At 38.0% G+C, this 21,664-nt stretch overlaps 1 protein-coding gene across 1 annotated transcript; it reads right to left on the reverse strand.

The window, feature by feature from the left end:
• Positions 1 to 2,752: 2,752 nt before the first annotated feature.
• LOC123233182 (zinc finger protein 420-like) lies at positions 2,753 to 19,923 on the reverse strand. Its single transcript, XM_044659332.1, has 6 exons — positions 19,779 to 19,923; positions 19,112 to 19,309; positions 18,317 to 18,412; positions 5,083 to 5,307; positions 4,318 to 5,004; positions 2,753 to 4,233 (listed from the first exon to the last, which is right to left on the reverse strand). The coding sequence occupies exons 1-6, from the start codon at positions 19,921 to 19,923 to the stop codon at positions 2,753 to 2,755; spliced, it is 2,832 nt and encodes a 943-aa protein (XP_044515267.1).
• Between the last annotated feature and the right edge of the window lie 1,741 nt (positions 19,924 to 21,664).

Genomic DNA, 21,664 nt, shown 5'->3' on the forward strand with positions numbered 1-21,664 from the left:
CCATGAATGCTCCAAAGGAGCCCCTGCCCCAATCAAGGTCTCTATTCTAACTGTTCTGTCTGTCTTGAAATTTTGCCTACACTTTATGGCCATTGCTTTCTTAAAACCTTTCCCAGTCCTCACCTTAATGATCCTTCTTCACTCGGACAACACAAACTCTTCTATATGTGTACCTCCCATACTTTTAACATTTGTAATTTGGTAATAGAATTGTATGTCATTGTCCATCCTCATCTCCCAGGCCCTAGCTGTGAGCTACCTGTGACCAGGGACCTTATTAAATTTCTCCTAGAACCTACAACATCACTGGATAGCAGCTATATATTACCCAAAAGACAAATGAAAGAAAAAACATTTTTCTCTCTCAAGGAACATTACTGTAGCTGGGGAAGAAATCTCACCTAACCTTTTCAGAACTGGATAAATTATGATTTCAACTGATGATCATTTTTCAGTGTCAATTTAAGAGATTTCCAATAAAGTGACCCAGTGATCTATGCTGAATCCTGGGCTATATGCTTTGTTACTGGCTTAAAAAGACATGGTTATCAAAACTCATGACAAAAATCAGGAAGAATAACACACACTATGGATCACCTAACTAGGATTTCAAAAAAGATTAGTCCAAATTAAGTAAAATGAAATTTTATAGGAACTGTACATAAAATCTTACACCTGAGTACAACAAAGAAACAGTATGGCTGGAGTGCAGTTGACCTGAAATATATCTGGAGATTTTAGTGGAATATAAGCTCAGAAGGAGACAAGCATTATGAAAGAATATCCAAAAATGCTAATTCCATCTTAGACTACACAAGGAGAAATATAATCATCAGAATGAAAGAGACATTACCATATTGTTAACTCTGCCCATTGCAAATCTAGGGCACAGATTCTTAACCTATTGAATAGGTTATCTAGTATAAGTTATACATCTAAATGAATAGGTTGCAAGAGGTCTGGGAACATGGATGGAAAACAAATTTTGATAACTGTATTTCAATATAATAGGTTTTCTTCATAATCCTAAGTATTTTATCTCATGCATTTAAAAACATTATTTGGAGAAAGGGTCCATAGGCTTCACCAAATTGCCAATGGAGTCCACATAACCAAAAGAAGCTAAGTACTCCTGATCAAGACTAGTCATCAGAACTGAAACATCTTTCATCTCTTGATTTCCCACCCTGAAGCCTAAGCTGATTTGTCTTGTGAGCATTTCACATAGCCCCCTATAATTAGCTAACCCTAGTCACATTTCATAATTCACAACAGTAGTCTTGCCACCTGCAGCACATACCCTTGCCCCCTTCTTTCCTGCTGTCTGGATTTCCAGCTCAGGAATCATGCTGAAAATTAAATTAATGTTATTATTGCTACTAAAAAAAGCATGTTGATCAATTTTTCTACAGCTCCATTCATCATCCTTGTGATTTCTCACATCATAATTTTCATGGGTCAACATGCACCTAAGCGATGTGACTTTGATATGCAATTAGAATATAAGTTCCTTAAAGGCAAGGGCTATCTTGCTTTTGCATTTGTATCTCCAGCATTTAACATATTTGCATCATAGTAAATGTTTATTTATTAGTACATTTTGGGAATCACATTTTAGAATCATCTAAGGAATGTGCAGCAAAAGGCAACCAGGAAGATGAATGACCTTTACTTCATAAGGATGAATTGAAAGAATTAAGGATGTTTTATCTGAAGACAAATTTCAGTGGTGGTGGTGGGCCAGCTTAACTATCTTCAAATATCTATTTTGTTTTCATTGAAGATTAAGCTCATTTTCATTGGCTGCAGGTGAAACTAGGAGGAATAGGGAAAAGTTGCCCCCCAAAAAGTGTTTTAAGTTTCACTTTCCAAAGAAAAAAAGATTAATAATTATCCCTATCCAAAAATGGAATGAACTGCCGTAGGAAGCAGCAAGTTCTCTCTCTTTAAAAATCTTTTTAAAAATTCCAGATGGTAATTTGAAATGATATGGGGGCAATTTTGTTTCAATTGAAGGTTGAACTTGAAGGTTTCTAAAGCCCTTTTCAACTCTGAAATTCTAAGACTAGAATTTTCCAAAGCTTTTCCCTTCCATTATCTACTTACAGAGTTAAATTCCAGCATGATATCTGGGATGAGACATGATCTATTCATTACATATATGGAGATTCTCACCAGTGTGAATAAGCTGATGTTCTGCAAATTGTTTCCTCTAGATGAAGATTTGCTCAAATGTTTTTTAAAAGTTATCCATCCTAATGATTGAATGATGTATAACAAAGGCTTGACTTGGTCTGAAGGCTTTCATTATATCCAAAGGATTTCTCTCTCCAGTATGAAGTCTCTTATGATCCACTTTCTACTTTTCAAAAGTTTGCTTACAATTGTTACACTAGGTCCTTGCCTTCAGTATGAATTTTCTGATGTGCAATGCTTTTTTTCACATGAAACCTTTTCCGTATTCTGTACATTCACATGTTCTGTCCAGCATTAATAGTCTCATGTTCCTTAAAAATTCCAACTCATTACATGAAAAATATTTCTCAAATATGAGTTTTCTAGTGTATATTGTTTTCCCTTCCAGCTGCAAGTTTTCCCATTTATTTGAATCACAGAGTATATGCATTGTTATGAATCCCATGCTTCCAATGAACTATGTGAGGTTTTCTCAAATTCACTATATTCAAAGGGTCTATATGTACTCTGAATTATACCATAAGCTCTGGCTATGGGCTAATAATGCCCTTTCATTTTATTCAAAGTGTTTCTCTCCCCTACAAGTTTTGTGATGCTTATTAAGGCTTCCCTTTTGGCTGAAGGCTTTCCCACAATGGTTACATTTATAGGGTTTTTCTCCAGTATGAACTCTCTTATGAGAATTAAGGTTTGTCTTTTGGCTGAAAGCTTTCCCACATTCATTACATTCAAATGGTTTTTCTCCAGTATGAATTCTCTCGTGTTGTAAAAGGGAAAAGCTATTCCTGAAGCCTTTCCCACATTCCATACATTCAAATGGCTTCTTTCTAGAATGAATTATCTTATGCATTTTAAGGTTTCCCTTTTGGCTGAAGGCTTTCCCACACTCGTTACATTCATAGGGTTTCTCTCCAGTATGGCTTCTCTGATGTCTCAAAAGGACTGAAATGTGTCTGAAGCCTTTCCCACATTCATTACATTCAAATGGTTTCTCTCCACTATGAATTCTCTCATGTTGTAAAAGATAAAAGTTATTACTGAAGCCTTTCCCACATACGCTACATGAATATGGTTTCACTCCAGCATGCATTCTCTTATGTGAATTAAGGCTTGCCTTTTGGCTGAAGGCCTTCCCACATTCATTACATGAATATGGTTTCACTCCAGTATGAATTCTCTTATGTGAATTAAGGCTGGCCTTTTGGCTGAATGCTTTCCCACATTCATTACATACATAGGGTTTCTCTCCAGTATGAATTCTCTTATGTGAATTAAGGTTTGTCTTTTGTCTGAAGGTTTTTCCGCATTCATTGCATTCATAGGGTTTCTCTCCAGTATGAATTCTCTCGTGTTGTAAAAGGGAAAAGCTATTCCTGAAGCCTTTGCCACATTCCATACATTCAAAGGGCTTCTTTTTGGAATGAATTATCTTATGCATTTTAAGGTTTCCCTTTTGGCTGAAGGCTTTTCCACATTCATTACATTCATAAGGTTTCTCTCCAGTATGAGTTCTCTGATGCCTCAAAAGGATTGAGATGTACCGGAAACCTTTCCCACATTCAATACATTCAAAGGGTTTCTCTCCAGTATGAATTCTCTCATGTTGTAAAAGATAAAAGCTATTCCCAAAAGCTTTCCCACACTCATCACATGAATATGCTTTTTCTCCGGTATGAATCCTTTTATGTGAATTAAGGTTTGTCTTTTGGCTGAAGGCCTTCCCACATTCATTACATACATAAGGTTTCTCTCCTGTATGAATTCTCTCATGTTGAGAAAGGGAAAAACTATTCCTGAAGCCTTTTCCACATTCCATACACTCAAAGGGCTTCTTTCTAGAGTGAGTTAACTTATGCATTTTAAGATTTCCCTTTTGGCTGAAGGCTTTCCCACATTCATTACACTCATAGGGTTTTTCTCCAGTATGACTTCTATAATGTCTCAAAAGAACTGAAATGTGTCTGAAGCCTTTCCCGCATTCATTGCATTCAAAGGGTTTCTGTCCAATATGAATTCTCTCATGTTGTAAAAGGTGAAAGGTATTTCTGAAGCTATTCCCACATTCCATACATTCAAAGGGCTTCTTTTGAGTATGAGTTATCATGTGCATTTTAAGATTTCCCTTTTGACTAAAGGTCTTTCCACATTCACTACATGAATATGGTTTCACTCCAGTATGAATTCTCTTATGTGAATTAAGGCTGGCTTTTTGGCTGAAGGCTTTCCCACATTCATTACATGCATAGGGCTTTTCTCCAGTATGAATTCTCTTATGTGAATTAAGGTTTGCCTTTTGGCTAAAAGCTTTCCCACATTCATGACAGTCAAAAGGTTTCTCTCCTGTATGAACTCTCTCATGTTGTAAAAGGGAAAAGCTATTCCTGAAGCCTTTGCCACATTGCATACATTCAAAGGGCTTATTTCTAGAATGAATTATCTTATGCATTTTAAGGTTTCCCTTTTGGCTGAAGGCTTTACCACATTCATTACATATGTAAGGTTTCTCTCCAGTATGACTTGTCTGATGTCTCAAAAGGACTGATCGATGTTTGAAGCCCTTCCCACATTCATTACATTCAAAGAACTTCTTTCCAGTATGAATTACATCACGGATTTTTAGGCTTCTCTTCGGTGTGAAGGCTTTCCCATATTTATTAATTAAGTAGGGTTTCTCACCACACTGATCTCTCTTCTGTTCATATAAGTTTCCCTTCTTCCTAAAGGCTTTTCCAACTTCATTACATTTATAGAGTAAATCTCCAGTATGATTTTTTTCATGTAGCCCTAAATAATGCTTACTGCTGAAGACTTTCACACATAAATTACATTTATATGGTTTATCTTCAGTATGAATTCTCTGATGTTCAGCTAGGTAAGCTTCCCCACATTCATTATATTCAAAGGAATCCTTGGCAGTAAGAAATATTGTATGTATTTTAAGGTGTTGATTCTGACCGAAGACTTTCCCACAATCATTACAGCAACAGGATGTACCTCCAGTATTTATTTTTTGATCTTGGCCTAGATCGTTTGCTTTCCCACATTCTTTAAATTCAAGTGGTTTCTCTCCAGTAGGAAGTCTTCCAAATACATTATATTCATGAAGAAAATCTAGGGGGAAAAAAGGTGTCAATATTCAATGTTCTATGAGGAAAGCAAAATGGAAAGGTTTCAAGGTGAAAATAAAGAAATGGATGTGGGAAAGGCTGGGTAGTATCCTTGCTAGAATGTAGAAGAATGAGGACACAGGAGAGAAAGGGAAGAAAGACTGTTTGACAGTAGGGAATAAGCAAGATATAAGGCTATTTCAAAATAATGGGGAATTATGACTTATGATATTGGCATATAACTTATAATCCAAATAACCATGATAGTGATTAAAAGATAATGACAGGAAACCATCCACTAATGGTCTAAGGAAGAACAGATATAAAATGTTACAGACTTCCCGTTAAAGGGTATGAAGCTGGCTATTTATCAACAATAATAAACATAGTAATATTTATTGACTTTCCAGAGTATGAATCTTAAAAATAACAAACTTATAAGACTGGTCAAAACTTGATGGTTACTATCTAATTCTGGTGATTCATGAAAGGATTAGCAAGAACTTAAGGAATATCACTAGAAATAATGAAGTCCTGAGCAAAACTCCAAAGCCTCTAAGAACAAAGAGAAAGTTTTTATCTGTCTTGCCAATAGAAGGCAGGAGACTAAAAGGAAAGAATAGATTTTGGAAAAGAAAATCTGGTCATGAAGGTACAAATGGAATTAAAATACTGTAATGGCAGTATCTTGATCATGGATTTAATGAATTCCAAAAGACAAGTAAATAGAAATCTTTGGTCCCAGATATTTCTATACAAATACATATAGAATAAGTGATAAGCAAGAAAAAATGAGAACTTATGGCAAGGAAATAAGCTTCTCAAAATGTAATTTTTCCTCCAACAAAGGAAGAATGGAGACAAATTATAAACAGTAAGCTTTCCTTCAATTCCTTCTGAAATTCTAAGGTGTTTTATTTTATTTTTTTAAACCCTTACTATTTTAGAATCAATAGAAATATCAGTGCCAAAGCAGAAGAGCAGTAAGGGCTAGGCAACTAGGGTTAAGTAACTTGCTCACAGTCAGAGAGCTATGAAGTGTCTGAGTCCAGATTTGAATCCAGGACTTCCCATCTCCAGGTCTGGTACCCACTGAGCCACTTAGCTGCCCTGCTAGGATGTTTTTACTGGCATAGTTACTGAAAATTTGGAAAAGGAACCTACCAGAGCAAAGTGTAAGCATAGGATAATCAAGAAGAAATCCTAGAAGGTTAACTTAATTTCCTTTCTGATAGTATCAGACCAGAGAGAATCATACTGGATAGAATAGCTGCCTCAGAATCAGAATGACACGGTCTAGCTTCAAGTCATTTAATCTCACTAGCCCAAGCAACTTTCTCAAAGTATAAGTTACAGTAGTTACCAATCTGCACTGGTAGAAGAAATTTCCTCCCGGGGAGCATTCTATATGGATAAAATTGTGTTTGGGCCAAAATACAAATAGTATAGGGAAACACTGTTCATAACTTGCCTGGATTTTTTTCCACAGCATAAGATTAAATCTTTCCTGCTATCTCTATTGCCAAGATGGAGAAGAGCACAGTGATGAAGTCATTGAATAATCAGAGCTTAAGAGTAATCATTAATGTCCTCATGCCATAGTGAGTGGATTCCAAAATGGGGTGTCTTCACCTCAAGAGCTGTTTGTTTGCAACAATTCACTGTGGTGATAAGGTTGGGGTTAGACCTGTAATTTCATGAATATAAAGAACTCCCTCTTGAGGAATCCCCCTTTACAATGAATCTAAGTCATCTCCTTCTCTGCACCTTCTCATTTTAGAAAGCTTCCAAGACATTGAGAAGTTTAATAACCTCTAATAATCTAGTAATTTAGGTTCTACAGCTAATATATGTCAGGAATAGAACTTGAGCTCAGGTCTTCCTAGGTCAGCACTAAGTTCTCTTATCTATTACACTATTCCACCTCTGAGGAGGGGAAGATTAAAACTTCTATTTGTATTTAGCTTTACAAATATTTAATATACATATTGACATTAGTGTCCTCACTCAATATATAAGTCAAATGATATGTGTTACACAGAGGCCAAGAGGAGTATCCTCAGAGGAGTAGCCTCACTCGTTGTCTAATGTCAGGATGAATCAGTGTGCTGCAGTTTATGTATGCACAACTGAAATGAATTTACAGATTAAATGATCAAGCTTTAACTAAAGTCACAAAATAGAAAATATATTCAAAATAAGATTATTATAAAGGTATTATTGTTAAGGGAACAGTTAGGTTGCTCAGTAGATTAGAAACTAGGTCTAGAGATGAGAGGTCCTGAGTTCAAATCTAGCCTCAGACACTTCCTATCTATGTAATTCTGGGCAAGTCCTTCACTGACTCCCAATGCCTAGCCTTTACCACTTTTCTGCCTTAGAACCAACACACAATATTGATTCTAAGATGGAAGGTAAGATTTTAAATATATATATATATATATATATATATCAAATATATATATATGTTGGTATTAAATACATATATTATTGGTAAAAGATAATATGAACAATATTATCTTTTAATAATAAGTGGCAAATAAGAAAATTAATAAAGTAATACCTCTGTTCTTCGAATACATTCTGTATGAGCCACATTATGAAGCAAATATTAAAAATTAAATCTGACAAGCAGTCACACAAAAAACTTAAAAATTGGGGGCAGCTAGGTAGCTCAGTGGATTGAGAGCCAGGCCTAGAGACAGGAGGTCCTAGGTTCAAATCCGGCCTCAGACACTTCCCAGCTGTGTGACCCTGGGCAAGTCACTTGACCCCCATTGCCTACCATTACCACTCTTCTACTTATAAGTCAATACACAGAAGTTAAGGGTTTAAAATAAAAAAAAAACCTTTAAAAAAAAACTTAAAAATTGACAAAATTATGTGGAATATGGATTAACAAGGAAGATCAATGAACTGATTATACCCTGAAGATTAGAAAGTCAACATATATAATAAAATTGTCCATAACATCAAAGTTTACAGATTTAGAGCTATACAGAAATACCAGTAGGATATTTTACAGATCTAAATGAAATTATTAAATTTATTTGGGGGAACAAAAGCCCTAGAATTTTAAGGAAAATAATGAAAGAAGGAAGAAATGAAGAAGAAACGGCATTTCTCAAACTAAAATAATATTGTTAAGAAGCAATAAAAAAGCATTTGGCACTGGATAAAAAAAAAAAAAAAAAACAGAAAAAAATGACATCAGTGTACCAGACTAGACAAGGAAGACACAGAATTAACTTGGCTCAATAACTCAGTGTTCAACAAATCTAAAAATGCACATTACCTAGGAATTATGACACACTTTGAAGACTAGAAAGTAGTTTGGCAGAAATTAGGTTTAGAACAACAGCTCATACCACATTCCATAATCCATTCAAAATAGGTGTATGATCCCATTAAAGACCATAAAATAAGAAAACTAAGAGAAGCTTATCATAAAGATTTCACAGTTGAGGGCAAAGGATGAATTCTTAGTCAAGGAATATAGACAATTACAAAAGATAAAACACATCCTTTTAATTACATGATATCAAAAAGCTATGGAAGGAAAAAAATACCACAACTAGGATATCACAACTAAGGTAGGAATCAAATACCTCTAACAAGAGATTGATACCCAAGATACATAGAAAACTAATAGAAATATATAAGACCAAAAGCAAGTCCTCAATTAATAAATGATTGAAATACATGAACAAGCTTTTCTCAAAAAGAATCACAAATTGTTAAACAATAATACAAAGGAATACTCCAAATACTTAATAAGATAAATGAAGTTTTTTTTTTTTTTATTCCTAGGTTTCATTTAGAAAAGTAGGATGATAACAAAAGATGGGAAATCAATGTAAAATGGACTGTGGAAAAGCAAGCATACTAACAGAATGTTTGGTGGAACTGTGAATCCAGTATCATACAAAGGAAATTACTAAAATATCCATACACTCTGACCCAGATATTCTACTCCTAGGTATTTCCTCCATAAGCTCATTGACAAAAGTAAGGCCCTATATACACCAAAGTACTTAGAGTAGCACTTTTATACCACTTTTTGTGGTAGCAAAGAAATGGAAACGGCAGAGCTTAATCAACCAGGGAACAAACACATTGTAGTGTATTAACAATCTAATCCTTTACTCTGGCCTTCCATGAAGAGATAATTGGTGCTTGTTTGCCAACCCAAATTCTTCTTCCAATATCCCAACCCCTTCCAAATTGTAGTGTCTTAGTACTGACATTCGTGTCCTCACTCAGCATCTGTGTGAAATGATCAGGTAATACATACACTATCCTAACCATTCTTTTATCATCAGTTTTGGGCTCTCTCTCTTCCTACTCCCTACAAATTCACTCTTTTCTAATCCATTTTAAAAAACCCTTCATTCAATCCTACCATCCCAGCAAGTGAAGAATCCTCTACCTCTCCTCCCTTTTGTGCCTAGAATCCTTTAGAAAAGCTGCCTACTCTCTATGCCTCCACTTCCATTCCAAACTCTTTCCAATGTGGCCACTGACCTCCTCACCCTACTGGAAACTGCCCTCTCCAAAGTGGCCAGGGTTCTATTCATTGCCAAAGGTGAGTGGTGTTTTTCTCGATCTCTCTGCTGCATTTGATATGGTCAATCACTTTCTCATTCCAAATAGCAGTCAGTTGCATTTTAAAACTTGTTTCAAAAAGAATGTTTTCAGCATGACAAAGATAAGTAAGAAATATTTTGAGCATGATGCAAATTTCAAGTTGACTTAAACACAATTTCTTCTGCAAAAAAAGTTGAAAAGGTTGAAATCCATATAACTTCTCAGTAAATCCAAACCACTTTCATGAACTAAATGTCGGCTCTTTTTCAGTGTGTAATATTTATCATAAATCTTCTAGTGTATCAGAAGCTGGGGTCAGCCCTTAAGCCCTCCTCTACTTTCGACCACAGCCAAGGTGCTTAGCACCCAGAGCCTCCACCCTCCAGGTCAAGCAGCAGCTTGAGGCCAAAGAGAGCCACTATTTAGTGTATTACATATTTACATATTTCTTAACCTTTTAATACATATAAAACTTAGCTACTATTTTTTATTAGGCTCCTATTATTTTTTATGTATTGCTGATAGTATTTTCAAGTTGTACCATGCTCCATTTTCCCCATAAACCCTTTGTTTTTTATTGAACAATTTTGAATTGTGCATAATGCTGCACCTTTTGGAAACATGTCAAATTTGAGCAGACTTCTGAATTACTGCTATCTGTCTGTTCCTTCCCTGTCTATGCTAGTTTTTCCATGGGTGACACACTATTAATCCTATTTATCATACAAGGCTCTGCCACGGACCCTCTATTCTTTTTTCTCTAGACTACCTCACTTAGAAATCACAATAGCCACTACTGGTTCAAAGACTATCTCTATGCATATGAAACTCAGATTTATATATCCAACCCTAGTTTCTCTCCTGGGCAGTAGTCACACCATCACTGTCATTCAGGCATCTCAAACTGGGTAACTTGTAAGGCAGAGATGTCAAGCCTGAATCAGATTACAATGTAATTAGAAAATATTTAACAAAATAAATAAAAATATAACAAAATAAATTAAAAAACACAATATAACAAAGATAATGCTAAATGTTTAAACTGTCAATATACAGACCCCAGGGATCCTTATGTGTGGATTAGTATGTATCTCCTGTATCTCATTATTTCTATGTTGTCCCCACTATTAGAATGCCTTTTTTATTTCACCATCTGGCACATAACCAACATGTAATAAATATTTATTTAGCTAACTGATGAATGCAATGGAGTACTACTGTGCTATAAAAAATAAAGAATACAAAGAAGTGTGGGAAGACTCATGAACTGATACAAATTGAAGTAAGGAGAATTACAAAAACAATATTCTGAATGACAACAATGTAAACAAAAATAGTAACAACTAAATAATCAGAATTCAGTGATATGAAATTAAGAGTGACCAAATGAAGTCCTTATTAGAGATTCAAGAAGAAACCTTACCCAGCTCTTTTGCAAGAATAGAGGATTATGAATGTGGTATTCTGTATACAATGTTCAACTGTGTTCAACTTTTTTGATATATCTTTTAATTTGGTAGAAATTTTTCTTTCTTACTTTTTCATACTTGTAAGAACTACAAAAATTTCATATCTATGTATGTAAAAAACATAATTCTAAACTAAGTTTCAGTAGATTCTGAATCCACTGTTTAAAAAAATCAGAATTAACTCCTGAATAGAGGAAGACAGAAATTTATTAATCAACTTCAATTTTAAAAATTTTTGAATAATTGGTGAAGAGGGCTAAAAAAATAAGCATCATGATGAAGTATGTGTAATTAATGATGCACTTTTACAGATGGCCCTATTTATCTTTCTGCTTTGTACTTCCTATGTTTATCCCTATATTCTACCCTTTTATGCCTCCCAGAAGGCCCTATCAAAGATTTTTTTTAAAAGAGGAAATACAGAAAAAATTCAGCAAAACAAATCAATAAATTGGAAATTTTTTATTTTATATGCAATGATCCACACCCATGGATCCCCACCTTTGCAAGGAGCTGAGAGAAGTTTCTTCTCATTTATCTTCTTGGGGGGCCAAGTTTGGTTCTTTATAATTTTTGCAACATTCTGATTCAATATTTCAAATGTTTTGGTGCCTGCTCTTTCTACATACACTCTTGTGGTCACTGGATATTTCATTTTCCTGGCTCTGCTGATTTCATTTTTGCATCAGTTCATATTTAGTGATTCCATGTTTCTCTGTATTTATCATGCTTATCAGAAAACATAGCATTCATTATATTCATGCACCATGATTTGTTTATCTATTACACAATCAATGGACATCTATTTTGTTTCCAGTTCTTTACTACCATAAAAAGTGCTGCCTTATATAAGGGTGATGGGCCTCTTCTTTTTGTGAATGATATCTTAGGGCAAATACTTAGTAGAATCTCTGAGTCAAAAGGTATTGACATTTTGGTCACTTTATCTGCATAATTCTAAACTGATTTCTAAAAGAGTCAAACCAATTCACAGCTCCAACAACATACATTTGTGCCCCTGATTTTTCACAACCCTTCCAACGTTGACTATTCCTGATATTTGTCACTGTGGCCAACTTTTGAGTGTGGGGGGAAATCTCAGTGCTACTGTTTGCATTTCTCAAACTATTAATGATTTAGAGCAGTGATTCCCAAAGTGGGCGCTACCGCCCCCTGGTGGGTGCTGCAGCAATCCAGGGGGGTGGTGATGGCCACAGGTGCATTTATCTTTCCTATTAATTGCTAATAATACCCAGGGGGCAGCTGGGTAGCTCAGTGGAGTGAGAGTCAGGCCTAGAGACAGGAGGTCCTAGGTTCAAACCCGGCCTCAGCCACTTCCCAGCTGTGTGGCCCTGGGCAAGTCACTTGACCCCCATTGCCCACCCTTACCAATCTTCCACCTATGAGACAATACACCAAAGTACAAGGGTTTAAAAACAAAATTTAAAAAAAAAAACTAATTTCCAGGGGGCTAAGTAGTATTTTTTCTGGAAAGGGGGCGGTAGGCCAAAAAAGTTTGGGAACCACTGATCTAGAGTATTCTTTCATAGTTATTAATAAATAGCCTGCAATTCTTATATGTGTATATGCATATATATATATATATATATATACACACACACACACACATCCTTTGACCACTAATCCAATAGGAAATGGCTTTTGGTCCTTTTTATTTGTTAGTATTCTATATTTGGCTTTGGAGATCAGGCCTTTATCAGATATCTGATATCAAGATTTTTTTTCTTAATTCTTATCTGAGTTGCATTCATTTTGTTCTTTCAATAGCTTTTCAATTTCATGTAATGAAAACAGCCTGTTTTATCTTTGTAATTGTCTCTATGTCTTGTTTTGTTAAGCAGAGATTGTTAAGCACTGCTACTATTTAACATAGTCCCTATGACACAAAAGAAAAATTAAAGGAATAAGTAAGCATAGGCAAAGAGAGAAAGAAGGAAGAAGAGAAGGAGGGAGACAGAAGAGAAGAAGGAAGAAAAAGGGAAGAATTGAAGATTTATTAGGCACCAACTAAGTGCCATGCACTATGCTAAGCACTTTATGAATATTTATCCATTTGATCCTGACATTAACCCTGGGACACAGGTGCTATTATTATCCCCTTTTTATAGCTGAGAAAACTGAGGCAGAGAGCAATTAAGTGAATTGCCCAGGGTTGACAGCTAATAAATGTCTGGGGTCAAATTTGATCTCAAATCTTCCTAATTCCAGATCCAGCATTCTATCTACTGAGCCGCCTCAGGAAACAAAATTACCACTTTTTCTAAATTATATAATTTTAAAACCCTAGAGTTAATGAAAAAGTTAACTGAAACCATCAATTCAGCAAAGTTGTAGGATTAAAAATAAATACATAAAAATTATCAGCATTTCTTTATATAAGTTCTTGCTTGATCAATAATTCCCTTCCCATTCATGGATATGAATATGTCTTTGAAAAATTTTAAAAATTATGATCTTTAATATTCAGGTCATAGATCCATTCTGACTTAACTGGGGAGTATGGTGTACTATGCTGGTCTCAATCTAATTTCAACCAGATTGCTTTCCAGTTTTCACAGTAGTTCTTATCAACAAAAGAGTTCTTTACCAGGCAATTTACTTTAGAGGTCTATTGAACACTGGGTTTAGTTCCACTATTTCTGAGTTTCCTTAACTTAGTCTTCTCCACTGATTTTTCCCCTTATTTTGTTTTAAGCAATACCAAATGATCTTGATGATTTCTGTTTTCCAACGTGTGGCCTGGAATTCTAACCCCTCTTCATTACTACTATTTTTATTATTTACCTTAAAATTCTATATTTTTTTTTCTCTAAATAAAATTTACTATTTTGTTGAGCTATGTAAAGTATTTCTTTGGCAGTGTGATTGATATAAGCCTATAAATTGGTTTTGGTAATATTTTCATTTTTATTATATTGGCACAGTCCATTCATGACCAATGGACTATTCCTCCACCTATTTGTTTCTTTAAGGAATGTTTGGTAACATAACTATTACTCCTCAAATAATCTATACATTTTATAATTACTTTGAATAGAAATTTCTTTACCATCACTGAGGATGCATCTTTTTCAACTATGACAGCTGAATTTAGAATCAAACCTTTAAAAAGTTTTATCACAAAGTGCTTAAAAATAAGATTTTCAAAATAAGTCATATTCCATTGCAATGTTCTAAAAACATTACTAATAAAATAATTGCTTAAAATGACTTCATTTTTCTTCCTTTTTATATTATTTTTCATGTATGCTATATTAATAAGTGAAATACTAGTAAAATAAGTACATATATAATTTACATATAAATAACTAATATACCTTGGGGGAATATACTTAATAGACTGGTTGATGTACAATTTTAAAAGTCTGAAGACTACTGCTCTAGTACAGGGCCTTCAGGTTCTGCCATTCATCCTAGACTATTTAATAATGGCTTATTGACGGGACAGATGGTATGCTTATCACAACTGCAGGTGACACAAAGTTAGAAGACAGATTCAACATATCACATGAGAATCAGGATCAAAAGAAAAATCCTTGCCAAACTAGAATGTTGGATTCAACCCAACAAGATTGAACCTGTAGAGTTTCAAAAGACCAATTTCCAAGTACAAATTGGGGCAGGCTTCTCTACAAACAAGTTCAGTGGGAAAAAAGATGGGAAATTTTGAGCACAGCAAGAGCAAACAGTGGCAATCCAAATGGCAGGCTGCAGGCAGAAATATGGTTTGCAGAACAAGGAAAATGATAGCGCTGTTGGAATTGCCCTCTAAACAAGAACAAACCCTAGGATACTGTTTGATTCTGGAGGCATTTTAGGAAAAAAAACAATCAGGATAAAAAACAGCCAGGATAGGGAAGCAGTCAGGGTTATGTCAGATAAGTTTTGGTCAAAGAAGTGGTGAGTGCTGAGATTACAGAAGATGAAATGGAGGAGCTACATGACAACTGTAGTTAAATACTTGAAGGGCAATGATGCAGACGAAAGATCACCAACTACTTACTGTATTTCTTCAAGAACATTCCAGCACACTATGGCTTTAAAGGCTGGAAAGAGAATAAGCTCCTTCACTTCCAATGGGAGAGGAAAAAAGCACCATTTTCCTACCTTAGAAGGAAAGTTGGGGCAATTTTGAGAGTCATCAAATAGGGAATTAAAATCTAAGGAGATGACAGAAAGTACTGAGCAAGAGCAGAACTCATTCATGAGTGTTGCTAGCAGACACAATCACAATGGTATAGATTTAAGATGAGGGACAGGGGAAATATTACAAGATGAAGAAGGATCTGAGGAGAGCAGGAGTGGTCCTGAACCCTAAATTTTATCATTTTACAGTGAATTCAGGAACTAGCCCAGTTATTTCTCCTTCTAATCAATTTTCTACAAAACTTTATTAATTTTTCCAAAGCTTTAAATTCATCACAGTATTTTCCTGTTCACAACCTGACAATTCCCTCACTACTCTTGGACAGTATCAAAAGGCTAAGGAGGGTATCTAAAGGCCTCCCTAAATCACCTCTCAATCCAATGACACTACTCTTCTCTCTGATCCTCCAGGCTTCTCTCGACGTTTCTCCCATAATCTGCCTACGAAAATCCAAAAATGGCCTCACAACTTTGACACTTGATTTGATTTGATGGATATATAGTGTCCATCTTTTTCAAGACATGGTACTAGGTACTCAAGAGAAAAATAGGAAAAACAGAAAAACAATCTCTGAGCTCACATTCTTTCATTCTACCATTAGGAGACAACATGAATACAAATAAAAGTCTAAAACAAGAAAGAACATTTAGACCTCAGGGAATTTTGCTACTTTGGGAGCCTATATATTCATGTTTCACAGAAGTGACACCTGAACAAATAAGTACATACAGACAGGGGACTGAAGTTGAAGTGAAATTTTAGGAAAGGATATATGTATTTGGGAGTTGTTTAAAAGAGATATATGACCATTAATCAATCACCAAGGAAGAGAGTATAAGAGTGAAAAGAGAAGAGACAACTAAAGTCTCAGTCCTGAGTGATCTTTCAGAAGAAAGAATGAAGACAAGAGGCCTGAAGGGATTCCCCAAAATTGGTCGGAAATGGCTTGGTGTCAAAGGAGATAATAAAAAATGTAGAGATGAAACCATTCAAGAAATAGAAGAACTAGTATTGTAGAATGCCAAGGAAAGAGATCAGACTATCACAGTCTGAGATGCCTAATCCAAAGCTGATGGGAATCTCCCCCAGGAAAGTCTTGACAAGGAATCATAAGGGAGAACCCACTACCTGTGGAATCAGTCCATTTTACTTTCAGAAAGCTGTGTTTCTTGCATTAAGTCTAAATCTTGTCCATGACCAAGACTCCTCACACCATGACACTTCAAATGGGTGCCCATCTTGCTTCTGCTTAATGCTTCCATTGAGAAAGAAGCTACTGTCTCTCAATGGTAGTTTCACCATTCCACTTGTAGAGAACTCTAATCAAGAAACTTCTTAGTTCTTCTTCAGCGACCAGGCAATACTGCTTCCATTGGTCAGCCCTTTCAAATATTTGGAGAGAACTATCACGTCTCCTCCAAATTCTTCTCTTCATTAGGCTAAACCCATTAATTTCAGCCAATCCTAGGATGATGTGGTCTTCATTCCTCTCACCATCCTAGTCATCCTTCTGAATACACTCCAGCATGTTTAATTCTTTCTAAATTACACCACATAGGGGGGCAGCTGGGTAGCTCAGTGGATTGAAAGCCAGGCCTAGAGACGGGAGGTCCTAGGTTCAAATCTGGCCTCAGACACTTCTCAGCTGTGTGACCCTGGGCAAATCACTTGACCCCCATTGCCTACCCTTACCACTCTTCTGCCTTGGAGCCAATACACAGTATTGACTCTAAGACGGAAGGTAAGGGCTTTAAAAATAAATAAATAAAAATAAAATAAAATAAAATAAAATAAAATAAAATAAAATAAATTACACCACATAGGATAGAAGGCCTATCATCAAATCTCAGAACTGGAAGGGGCCCCAGAAGATGTCAAGTGAAATCTATGAAATCTGCACCCAACTGAAAATACACCCTTCAATGTTCTAAGTGGTTCCTAAAAATTGTGAGATGCTGCAAACAGGTAAAAGAAGATTAAAATGTAGGAACAAACCTTTGAATTTTATAGTAGGAGGAGAAGCAATACCAGCACTGTAAGGATGAAAGGTGCTGGCCTCACAGAAAGAAAGTTTAAGGTTGAGTTCCTGTCATGGTTAACCAACTTACTACAAGCAAATCAAGATCTCACTTTTCCCCTTTGCTTTCAAGCAGGTACGGAGCAAAATTCACCAACATTCATTACTTTTTAGTAGGGAGATCTGCATCACTGCCTAGGGCAACGGGGAAGTGATAAGACAGTTCCATAATGTCCAGCCTTACAACAAGCTCTTTCCAGTTGGAGAGAAGGCGTCTCAGAGCAGAATTTCCCAGTGTTTATACATGAAGTGAGAATGGTATGTGCCTATAAGTTTTGACAGTGGACAGAGATGAACTGCAAGGCAGACAAAACAGATGTCAGGAACAAGCAAAGGTTTGTTTTTCTAAACAAGTCTACATATACCTGTCAGTAGAAAGAAAGGAATCTTGGGAGTGAGTCCAGATACAAGAAGAGGAGAAAATATCCTGAGAAGGGACAAGAAAGGATGGTGCCCAAGATAGGGGGAAGGGTGGGCATCAGAAGGAAGAACACCTCTTTCTCTATGACTGGGAGACCAGGAGACCAGGAGAGTGATTTCTTCAAGTGAAAGAGGGGGCCATAAGAAATAGCTTAATAAGGATAGCAGCCACTTTCTGCACGGGGCCTTTAAGCAGAGGCCGCAGCCCAGTGCTCCAAGGTCATTTGTCCTTCCTTAGCAGCTGGGTTGGGACTCTCAATCCTGTCCACTTGTCTAGGTTTTACTCGCTCACCTGTGTAAGTGTCTCCTGGGACTTCTCCTTCAGGTGGTCCTGGTGCCTCTGTTTTCTCCAACTGGGAGATCACATCTTCTTTGGAATCTGGAAGCCCTGCTCATTGGGAAATAATTGGAAAAGTGCTGAAGAAAGAACACACCTCGGAAGGTAACCTTAGCCTCTTTCTCTTCAAGGAATAAATAGATGGTGTAACAGGAAGGACCTTAGAAGGAAACTCTTGTCTTGTGATCCTATTAAGGCTGGAGAGAGGAGTGATTTAGGTTCAAAGAAAATGCATTCATTTTAACACTTCTGCTAAGAAGACAGGAGTGTTTCCTATCTTCCAGTACTTGAGTGCAGAATCTTTGACCTGGATGGACAGATGGCAGAACCTGCCCCAGTCTACTCTGCTACTGGGCTTGGCTTTTCCCTCTTGGGAGCCTCCTCCTTGCTTTCCACAGAAACTCCTTCAATCTAGCAGTGAGCATCCTCTATGCAGAGATCCCCTTCAATCTGTGTACACCCTCCTCCTGGAAGGGCAGGGGACTGGCTGCCAGCACCAAGGCTACCTCCTCCTCCCCCCATCCCAGAAGGAGCACAGTCAGGCTGTTGAGTCCCAGCACGAGCCAAAGACCTCCTAGCAGGGATGAGGCAGAAGGCACACCACCTCTTACTAAAGGATTTAGGAATCTTTCCACAGAGGATGCACACCAAACAGCAGCAGAGGCCTTCACACATCCCACAACCGTAAGGAAGCAAGGAGGTACCGATATGCCAATGGCCAGACGACTGAAAAAAGAACGCTGTCCTTACCCAAGGACACAAAGTTTTCGTAGCTCTCCAGCATCACGTCCCTGAACAGGTCCTTTTGAGCTGGCTCCAGCAGCCCCCATTCCTCTCGGGTGAAGTCCACGGCCACATCTTGGAATGTCAGCAATTTCTGAAACAACCAAAAACAGGCATATTCACCCTGAGACCGTCCCTCACAAGGAGCGCGGGGGAGGCACGAGGCTGGCAGAACAAAGGGGGAAGCTCTCAGGATGGTAAGGGTTGGAGAAGTCCTGGTCAAGCACTGCTTGACAATCTTCTTACTATGTTCCTCACTTCATCCTGAATTCTGCATATTGTAAATAATTCATTTTACTTCTCAAAGTCAGACACATAAATCATTTCCCATGCTGAGCCCCAAGGGAAGCAAGCTGGTTACTTTTCAAAATCAATACTTTCTAATTATGTACATCCCATCAATCACTCACCACTACTGGCAGCAGCCTTTGGAGCAGGACTACTGAAAAGGTGGGCCAGAAATGAATGAACAGGGTTCAAATCCTTTCCTCGCTCTCTCCATTCAGGAATGTAACTCAGCACCTTCCTGGGAAGTTTCTTGCTTTGTTTTCAGGTATTCAATGATTTTTGTTGGGAAAATGACTGGGATGAGGCAATTCTGCAACTTCCAACCCCACAACTCGCTCTTCCCTACCAAGGACAGCTTCAGAACAGAATTTCCTGGTGTTGCTTCTCGTGTGCTGTTTGTGGCACAGAGCTGCAGCACAAGCGCCTCGTCCCCCCTGCAGGAGCCTTCGTCCTAACGGACGGTGCTGCCCACTCCCTGCTGGCCAAGCCATCTAGCATCATGATTTCTGAGCCTGTCTACTCTGATATCTATCCACAAGGGCTGTGTCCACTCGGCGGAGTGCTTGGGTTCTTCTTGTTCATACGTACTGCTACTTGGACACTCTCAAGGCGTGCCCCGGACAGAGCCGTGCTCCAGCTGCATTCTGGTACTGCCTGCCCTGGCTCACCCCACTAGTGGGTATCGGAGGTGGCACCTCATCACACGCCTCCCTGACTCAGTGGGTGTCTTGTGTGCTTTCCACAGGCCTCCAGTCTCCTCCTCCATTTTCCCTTCAACTGAAGCCTGGCTTTCCTGGACCTACCCCAGAACTACTCCCCTACTGGGCTTGACTTTAGCTTTTCCATCTCCTCCTTGCTTTCCATCACTGTACTTTCACTACAGCAACACTCATCCTCTACATAGAGGCCACCTTCAGTCTGTGGACCCCCTCCTCCCAGAAGGGCAGGGGATGGCAACCAGCACCAAGAGTGCCCCCCACCCCTCCCAGAACCTATCAGAGCCGGAAGACGACACCCCACTGCCAAAAGCCAAGCCCTCTCTCTCTTCCCTTACTCCTTCCCTGCTTCCTTCAGCTATGGCTTGTCTGAGATGACATCCCTCAAATATTTCAGAGACTGAGGAGCCCCACGCCTCCCCCACCCCAGCCTAGTTCTGCACCAAACAGGCTTTTAGCCATCGCTGCTGGGGAGCAGGGGGTCCTTCACCTCTCCTGGCTGTACCCCTTGCTTAGTGCAGTCCTGGAGACGAGTCGTCACCCATCCTAAAGGCTTTGTCATTCTGTTCTAAGGTAAAGGAGCAGTCAGTGTGAGGCAATGGGGTTCAGTGACTCACCAGAGCCACACAGCTAGGAAGCGTCTGAGGCAGATTTAAGCCTGGATCCCACCGACTCCAGGCCTGGCATTCTCTCCATTGTGCCACTCAGCGGCCCCCAAGGCTTCGGAATGGATGCCAGTGACCTTCTGGCCATCGCTGCCTCCTAACTTTCCCTTTGCTTTCACACGCAAAGCAGCAAAGCTCATATCAATATTGATGTTGTCCTACCTCAACCAATCAGTGCTTGATCAATGCTGATAAATTGATCATCTCAAACCTGGGGGGGGAGCTTAGGGGGGGTAAAATTTCTAAAGATAAACTTCTTATGAGCCCCCTTGATTTCCCAACATTCATGAACTTGTGACACAGGCACAGGACTGGAAATATCACTTATCACAAGAGGGCAGAGAAGCAGGATTACCAGAACTGATACTGGAAATGAAGAGGCCACAACACCCCAAACGAAGGCGCAGCAGCAACCTCCACAATTCCCTAGGCAATTCCAACAGTGCAATTCAGGACCCCAACCACATTCACTCATCAATCAATCAATCAATCAACAGACATCTATGAAGTAGCCAGGCCAGGCTTCTTGTATGAGCCATCTGTAAACCCTCCTCAGATCTCTCCACAAACCCCACCTTCATGGAAGTTTTCCTTGGGGTCTTCATTATATCCTGAGTACTAATTAGAAACTCAGTCTGTCATTCTTCACTCTTTTCTTTTTAAACCCTAACTATCTGACTTAGTAACAATTCTAAGACTTCAGAAGGGCAAGGGCTAGGAAACAGGGTTAGGTGACTTGCCCAGGGTCATATAGCTAGGAAGTATCCAGGGCCAAATTTGAAGCCAGGTCCCCTCAACTCCAGGCCTGTCACTCTATCCACTGTTTTACACTATCAGACACTCTTGCTCAT

This window comes from Gracilinanus agilis, chromosome 2 (assembly GCF_016433145.1).
Source record: "Gracilinanus agilis isolate LMUSP501 chromosome 2, AgileGrace, whole genome shotgun sequence".
NCBI classification, from domain to species: domain Eukaryota; kingdom Metazoa; phylum Chordata; class Mammalia; order Didelphimorphia; family Didelphidae; genus Gracilinanus; species Gracilinanus agilis.

Bases quoted from the DNA above. Each gene is read 5' to 3' on its own strand.
- LOC123233182 (XM_044659332.1), bottom strand. From the start codon at position 19,923: ATGGCTTGGCCAGCAGGGAGTGGGCAGCACCGTCCGTTAGGACGAAGG. The intron at 5,005-5,082 runs GTGGGGAAGCTT...TATGTGTGAAAG, and splicing joins TTCCTTTGAATATAATGAAT to TCTTCAGCAGTAAGCATTAT. The intron at 4,234-4,317 runs GAAATCTTAAAA...TCAGAAATACCT, and splicing joins AAAGACCTTTAGTCAAAAGG to TTCACCTTTTACAACATGAG.